The sequence below is a fragment of the Malania oleifera genome, chromosome 12 (assembly GCF_029873635.1).
Source record: "Malania oleifera isolate guangnan ecotype guangnan chromosome 12, ASM2987363v1, whole genome shotgun sequence".
NCBI lineage: Eukaryota > Viridiplantae > Streptophyta > Magnoliopsida > Santalales > Ximeniaceae > Malania > Malania oleifera.
In genome coordinates, this window is record NC_080428.1 from 12,613,615 (window position 1) to 12,621,917 (window position 8,303).

General features: G+C 33.0%; 1 protein-coding gene across 3 annotated transcripts in view; it reads left to right on the forward strand.

The window, feature by feature from the left end:
* The window catches only part of LOC131144105 (U2 small nuclear ribonucleoprotein A'), a 32,316-nt gene extending 26,716 nt beyond the window's left edge, over window positions 1-5,600 (forward strand). The window contains exons 8-9 of one of the 3 annotated variants that reach the window (XM_058092494.1): window positions 4,736-4,815; window positions 4,895-5,600. In XM_058092494.1, the coding sequence (XP_057948477.1) occupies window positions 4,736-4,771 (36 nt within the window). In that variant the 3' untranslated portion in view covers window positions 4,772-4,815; window positions 4,895-5,600. The remainder of the gene's footprint in view (window positions 1-4,735; window positions 4,816-4,894) is intronic. The other 2 variants (XM_058092495.1, XM_058092493.1) reach the window with 2 other exon arrangements.
* The last annotated feature ends 2,703 nt before the right edge of the window (window positions 5,601-8,303 follow it).

The following is an 8,303-nucleotide window of genomic DNA, read 5'->3' on the forward strand; positions in this document are numbered from 1 at the left end:
GCTTTATGATGAGAAGAATGTTGGGCCTGAAAGTTCTAATGGGCCTGCACCTTGATGGAGTTTGGCTCAAACAGTTAAACAGTGAGGCCCATCTGTCATGTAGCTTGTGGTAAAATAATCTCATGAAAGATTGTGCTCGTTAGCCCACTCGGTCCATGTCTGATGACTGATGTCACAAGTGATTGTCTTCCTTTTGATAGTTCAACTCGGATGAGCAGCAAATTAAGTGAACAATAGTGGAAAAAAAAAATTTGATTGTTCAGTTCGAATTTGAACAATAGCAGGGTAAACATTTGGCTGGTAGCCCCAGATCAAGAACAAGCTTGATTGTGCCTTCCTCTGGATCTGACCTAGATGAGCAGTGAACTAGGTGACCAGATGTTTGAGAAAAGGATATTTGCTTTTATTGATTTAGTTTGAACCTAGATGATGGGGAAAATATCTTTTGGACTTTGGACGCATTGGATTGAGAATAAGTTTAATTAGCAAAGAAATGGGGCATGAATGAAAGTTCAACGGCTCAGTGTGAGAACAAAAGACCATTTATGAAGGTCTAAAAATAAGCATTGAGTTTTCCTTTTGGGATGTGACCGAGCACATATTTTCGTACTACGGAGAAGGTTAAAGATGATTTTTTTTCATTTGTAGGATGATTTATTGGTGTTGAAATTTGATTATGATTTGAAAGATGATGGGAACCATTTTGTTGATAAAAAAATGGAGATCTTTCCAAGACGATTTTAAGGGCAGTTCGGTTCACATCATCGTTCATTTCTGCACTCTTGAGGATTGGGTTTATCTTTGTTGGTGAATTTTTTTTATCTAAAAGTTTGTAAGGGTTTTAGACGACATATGGAGGGGAAGATACTGTGAAAGCATGCTATGCTTCTACTGTATGGCGTTATTGATTGGAATGCAGATCTTTGATGGGAGAGTGATGTCATCTGATATGATATGGAGTTGGGTTCATTGCATTTCTTTTGGATTGTTTAGAGGATTGCAGTTGATTGATGAACTTAACGTTCAACGTGATTGAAGGGCTTTATTATTATTTTATTTGTTAGCTTCTTACTGTTGCTTTTGTATTGTTTAGGACATCTGGTCCTCTGCTGTTTGTAACCTCTCTTAATAATATTTTTCACAAAAAAAAAAATATAGGAAACTTTCATGAATCACAAGGGGGCCTGTTCAGTCCTGGAAAACAACTTATATTTTTTTATTTTCAGTTTTTCAAATAATTACAAAATTTTTGCCTTGTTTTCCAGTTTCCCAATATTTCTAATATGAAACTTGGAAAACATCTTTTATTGTCGCTGTCCAACCTTCAAAGGGATTGGAGGAGCAGATTTAGTGTAGCTTATTGTAGTTTTCCTTTGCTTTTAGGAGGGCATCTTGTTCTCCTCTTGTTGTACCTTGTTTTCTTCTTGTTCTCCTCTTGTTGTACCATGTTTTCTTCCCTTGTTAATATATATTTTTTATCCAAAAAAATATACCAATATTGAAAATTTGAAAATAAGGTGACAGTTTTGTAATTATTTGGAAAACTAGAAATGAAAAATGAAAAATCATTTTCCACACGTGAACACGCCTTAAAATTTTCAGAACTCAAAAGAGAGATAAACACTAGTGGATTTTGTTCATTGGGTCAACTCCAAAGGCACTTGGGGAAGGGTGCCAGACCTTTTTTTGAATTTCTATATGAAAATAAATAATTTTTTTGCAAGTTGGCTTTAAGGAGGATCTGTTGCCTTGCCAGATATTTACCTCCTTTGAGTTGTGAATTGGATGGGGCAAATTGAAAATCATGAACTTAGTTGAGAATGAACTGATTAATGGTTGATTCATGCTCACTTTGACTCGCCTACTAGATTTGAATCGTGTTATTTTGGCAAGAGTGTGGAGGATGGGGTTGTCATTTTTTTATATATAGAAACAAAGGAAAGAATGTTAAGAGGGCAAGATAGGGTGCCAACCAAAGTGCAAAAGACAAAAAAGGGGAAGATTGTTAATACAATAAATTTATGCCTTTTATGTAGGGGAATTTATGCCCCTCCAGGAACATAACTCCTTATAGACCCAGTGGTAGCCCTATGCACACCTTATTCAAGTGAAGTTCCGAAAACTGTCCTCTCTTGTCAGCACATCGCACAGTGGGGGATGCTAGACAGTTTCAGCAGCCTCTTTACAATGGATACTTCTGTTAGTGATCATCAACTTCTCCCTTCTGGGAGATATAATCAATGCTCAAAATATGTTCCTGCATTACTTCTTGAGTGAAAAAATCCATTTTAATTGGTCCCGTCTTTCAAATAACATCCCAACGAAAATCGGGGCAATCCCTGTTGGCGTTATCCCTGATAATAGCCCGATTTAGCAATAAGGTTCCATATTTTAAGCTTTCATTTAGTTGTCTCTTCTCTGTACAACTCCTTACCTCTGGTTTTTATTTTCAATTTCCTTCCCGTCATCCCTCTTTCAAAAAAGAAATCAGCATAAAAATAATATGAGAAAAAAGAAGAAGTGACCTTAAAAATGTTATCATATACCGTGTAGGCTATTAGTCACTGACAAATGGTGGGAGTAAGTAAGCATACTAAGGTTCTGCTTGTTTCATGGGAGGCCTCTTGGAAAATGTCATATGTTCAAAATTTTAGGTTTCTAGGAGAATTTTAAGCAAGGAAAATAACTCACTTGGTTAAAAGAAAAAAAACCCATCTAAATTGGAACACTGCTTACAAAGTGGAAGAAGTGTTATAGATTCATTAAAATTGTATTTTCCATTGGATATGTGGTATGCTGATAATATTTCCTGGGAACATTTTATATTGTAAATAATTTCCCAAAATGATATTTTATTTTTCAATTATTTTTTTATAAAACTCTGAAACTTGAATCTCAAGGTAATTTAATATCTTTACTAGTTCAACAATGGAGTTGTATTTTTCTGGTGGCTCCTTTTTTAGGCTGTTTCTTGGTGAACCAAGAAATTTACAAAAGTGAGTAAATCCTTTTGGTTCTTCTACTGCCATGAGTGATAGCTTGAATGGTGTTGGCATCAAATTAATTGGTTTCTGCTGGCTTAGTAGGGAAGATATCCTTGAATAAATTTAATGAGCTTTGACAGAAGACTGGTGGTCCAGTGATAATTTATCACTTTTCTGTGAACTGTTGTGTGTACTAATTATTTGCAGTACTTTATGAACTGGATAGTTTATGCTATTGTTTATTGAGATGCTAATGCTGGTGTCTGATATTCATGATCCACCATCTTGCCTTTGCACCTGTTTTTGGGAGGCATCACCTACTTTTTGGCTGGATACCATATGTATGGTAGCTCTTGCATCAACATTTGATTAACAATTTTAGCTTTATCTTTTCTTCCACCCTCAGAATAATAAGTAGAGGCATTTCCCTTAGAATTTTCTAAAAGGTGATGGTATAGCTTGTCCGCAGACTAGGCACATATAAAGGGAAAAAAAGGCGGATGGTATAAATTTAGCAACATTTTTCTCACAAGATTTGTTACAGGAATAGGGTACTATTCAACTTCGAGTTGTTAGTTATATCCTTTATGCAAATGGCAAACCAATTTGGGGAATTTCTGGCACAAGTGTCCAATTTGTTTGGGCATGCATTACTGATATTTGAGCCAACATTTCTTTTAAACAACCCAAACTGCTACTGCTAAATTGAGATGCTTGTGCGCTACAATGAACTAAAGTCAGAGCTTGTGGCTTTGGTTGTTTATGGGTCTGAATGTTGTGGTGATAAGTGATGGCCTGCATGTCGCGTAGGTGTTTCGTAAAGGGGCCACACATGATCAAGTTGCATCTTTTGGTTCACAAAAAAACTAATAATAATACATATGTAATATTTAGTGTAGCAGGAAGAATGACACCCACTCAAAAAAGGGTTTTTGAGTCTAAATAAATAAGATTTGGGAGCTAATTTAACTTTATTTATTTAGTTTTTATTTGAAGCTAATTTAATCAATTAGATTCCTAGATTCCTGTCCATATCTATAAAAATTTCATAATATATTTTAGAACATTGAATTGTTTTATTAGAATCTTATTTTGAAAGTGAACCCTAATTGTTATTTTTTTTTTTCCATATTGAATCCTAAATTCTTAAATAAATGATCTTTTAGTCACTTTTATCAAGAGAAAAAGTTCAATAGCATTCTGAATAAGTTTATTATGGAGCGATTCCTAAACGTGAAAACTTGTTGAGTGCAATTGTTAAGTGTGTTTTTTTTTTTTCGAAATGAATGTAGTGAAAATTTGACTTTTTATTATTATTATTATTATTATTAGTACTCCAATGCTACGTATAAAGTAATAATGTAATAGTTTATAATTATAAATGAATAACTATGACAACTTCAATCTTATAAAGTAAATAAATAAAATTTTAAAGAATTGTCTCGTTCATGGCACAAACCACTCAGCCCCCACTGGCTTTCAGGTCCTGGATTTGTCTTGGGTTGCATCCCTGCCTCTCCACACATTCTGAAAGCATGAACATATCAAGGATGAATAGCTGGACTCACCCAAGGAGATTTAAATTAATTGCTAGTATGCATTCTTTAGTAGATTAATAAATACACTTGTGCAGTGAAAGCTTAGCCAATGACCATGAAATATCCCTTGCTTCTTGGAGCTCTCTCTCTCTCTCTCTCTCTGTAGTCCCATAATTTGTGCATGATGGATTTCCTTTTGATTCCGAATTTCAGGAAGAAGGGGTGCCTGATACTTCAAATCCTGTTTAGAGCGTGCTTTTTTCTTCTTTCTTGGTGCAATTTACCGAATATAGGTAATTTTTCAAAGGTTCCACTGTCATCTTGTGTTTTGGGTCTCTTTCTGGTTGTGACAGCTTTTTGTGCCTGGTTTAGTAAATAGATTGCCGCAGGATATGCCATGCATCCCCAAAGCTGTTGGGTGTTGAAATTTTTGTTTGGGCGCAGGAGGAAGAGAGGACTTTTGACTAATTGTCCTTTTATTTGTGTTGCTGCTATCCCTGTATAATCGTGCGTGGCTATCACATTGGCAAAGGTCTATGCTCCCCCTTGTGGAGAAGTCACTAGTTTAGAGTAGGGATTGTGCTGGGCTGGCTGTAACTGGCAGAACCTGCTTTGAAGCAGTCGTTCTTTCTTGTTTGAAACAAATGTCTGTTTATATTCTGCTTGAATTGCAAAGCATTCGATAATGTAGAGCATTACGAGGCATGCTCTTTTCATGCATTAGTGGGGTCAGTTAGTGTAGCTGAAATGAGGAATGGAGGGTTTTCCTTGCCCCTTTACCATGGACAACGGTACTCATCAAGGATACAAGCAATGCAAATTTTCTTGAGCAGTCTCTTTGCTTCCATCTCTCTGCATTTTGGGACCTGGAAGACTGCTGCTGCCAATGAACTAACCTTGTCCATGCCATTTATTCTGAATAATTTGGTATTTCTGGTAAATTGAAGCTCTAGACTGTACTTCTGCCAATGAACACAGGAATTTCTGCTCCCAGTGAAACATTGCTTTTGGTTTTGAAACAGCATGTTCTGTATTATCAATCCTTGGAATGCTATTTATTGCCTTATTTACCAGAAAACCCTTGCAAATCACAATCCCAGTGACATCATGCTTTTTGGTCTTACAAATCAAAATTTTAATTCAGTGTTTGTTATATAGAAGTTAAAAGTGAAGAATTATTGCATCATAGTTATAATTAATTTGTTTCAGAGAAACTCTTTTTTAAAATTTATTATATTTGGAACATAACATGTCGAAAAAAAAGGAGAGAAATAAAAGTGAATTTACTTTTTCATCTTTGGTTAGTGAATAAAAACATGTAGAAAACTGATGAATGAGATTTTGATTTTTCACGTTGACTTTTTGGCTTTTCATAATAAATCATTAGAAAAAAAAAAAAAAAAACATTAGGACTGAGTATTTATTTTTCCTTCTATAAACAAAATCTCTTCAAAATAGGTCAGATCATTAGTGACCTGTTTATGACCTTACCCATTTAAATATGGGTCAATCATTTGATTTTAGAGCATGAGAAGCCAATTATATAATGGCACAATTATGTACACAGTTTCCAAATTATAATATTGATTATATAATTATAAATAAAATTTAATTTCAAGTGATAAGTGTAATCAATGCTATACGTGTATATTTATATAAGTAAGAACATATCTAAATAACACTAATTAGTAATTACTCACACGTGCCTATGCATATTAATTGGTTTGGATAACCAAATCGAACAAATAACAAACATTCATAATTGTGTTATATGTACATATTTTTAAATTAAATTATCCATAATTATAAAATTGTCGAATTGTTTGCATAATTATATAATTAAATTTCAAATAATAGTTGTAGTCAATGCTATAATTATGGATATAATTAATTCAAACTATTATGTGATTTCTTATGTGCATGTATATTAATTGGTTTGGATGGCTAAACTATCCATAATTGCATTACATGCATAGATATTCAAATGATAATGTTGATCACATAATGGTAGTATGATTTAAGTCAATGTGATGTATTAAATAAATTATTATAATTACTTACATTGAAAATTTAAATTGATTGATTGATAGATTAAGTGAGTACTCTAATTTTCTGTCATTGAATTTTTTTTGCACCAACCCCTTTTGCTTTTCAGCGGTTCTAGATAGAACTTCAGGGCCCAAGGGCACACAACCCAAGCCCAAGTCCCCTTCTGGCTTCTACTTAAACAGGGGCTCTTCTCTACGATGAAATTTAGAAATAATTATTTCTTATCTATTATTTAGTATTATTTATTTTATAGAAATAATATAATTTTTTTTATAACTAAGTGTAGCTAATCTATTCTTAGAATATGTATATTGCAAACGAAATGCAATCTAAGTACTTCTCTGAGCTCTTGGCCTTTAAAAATTTTCCCCACTTAAAACATCTCGTTTGAGCTTAGCCCTTCTTCAAACTCTTGGTCCTTGGACATTGGAGGCTTAACATGCCATTTGAGCTGGACCCCTTCTCTAGGCCTTTGTGATTTTCTAGGCTTAACACCTTGTACTTCATCTAATCTTTTCTTTGGCCTCTTGGCACTTTAGAATTTTCAAGGCTTAACATGTCTTTATTAAATCCTTTTGGACCCTCAATGATTTTCAAGACATTATATGCATCATTTAAACTTTCTGATGCTCTATTTTGTTTGAGATCAATTTAATCAAAATTTAGAAATTTTTTAATTAACATAATAGACTGAAAGTGAGTTGAGAATGGTTCATTGACGGTCCTCTATATAATATTTTTATATTTTTCATCATTTTTATGTTTCTCAATTTCATATTTTCTTCATTTCTTTCATTCTCACTTCTTTGATTACTTAGAATTAGAAAAAAAAAAAAATTAAAAATATAAAAGATATCCCTTAAAAAAAATACTCAATGAATATATATACGTGCATGTACTTCAAATTTACCACATAATAGATTATTTAGGCTAAAAAATAATTTTGACTGAAAAAATTCAAAATTTAAGAAACTTCAATTTCAAACCCTAAAAACACCTTTCCTCCTTAGAAAAAAATGTTTTGACTTGTAATAAAATCTGAAATTTTATTTAGCCATCCCAACAAGTAACACATGTTTTTAATTACTTCTTTTGAGTTTCCAAGGGTAAAATTCTTATTAGAAATATTTTTTTACATTTTGGTTAACTATGCTCTTCCTCTTTCTCGCTTTACCTCTCAACTCTTGAATTGTTTCCATTCTCAAATTCTATTTTAATACTTCTCAGATTCTCAGTCAAAATTTTCATAAGCTTTAAATATTTCACATTTTATAAAAAGTATGCGGTTTGTGCGCGCCCTGTTTTGTCTAGGGCCACGCATAGTAAGATTTTACTTCTATTAAAGTTAGGTTCGATTTCTCATTTACAGTCTTATAGGGGACTTTTTGAGCTTTTGTTTTAAATTACTCTTTCTAGGGAGTCAATAAAAATCATTCCTTCATTTTTTATTTCCATTTGGTCTTTTTTAAGAGATCTTAGTTTTTAAAGTTTATTCCTCATTTTGGTGACTCCAATTATTACACAAGTAGTCCAATTATAATTATATTTTCAGAAAAACATTACATAAAAAGTGAAAAATAACAAAACAAAGTTTTCAAATCTTCCTTTGAATTAGCATTTCCATTTTGGGTATGAGTAACATTGGAAATGCATGAAAATATTGCTACTTTGGAAGTCATAGGAATGTTTTGGGAATACAAATTCTAAAAACTAAGATCACCTAGGAAATCGA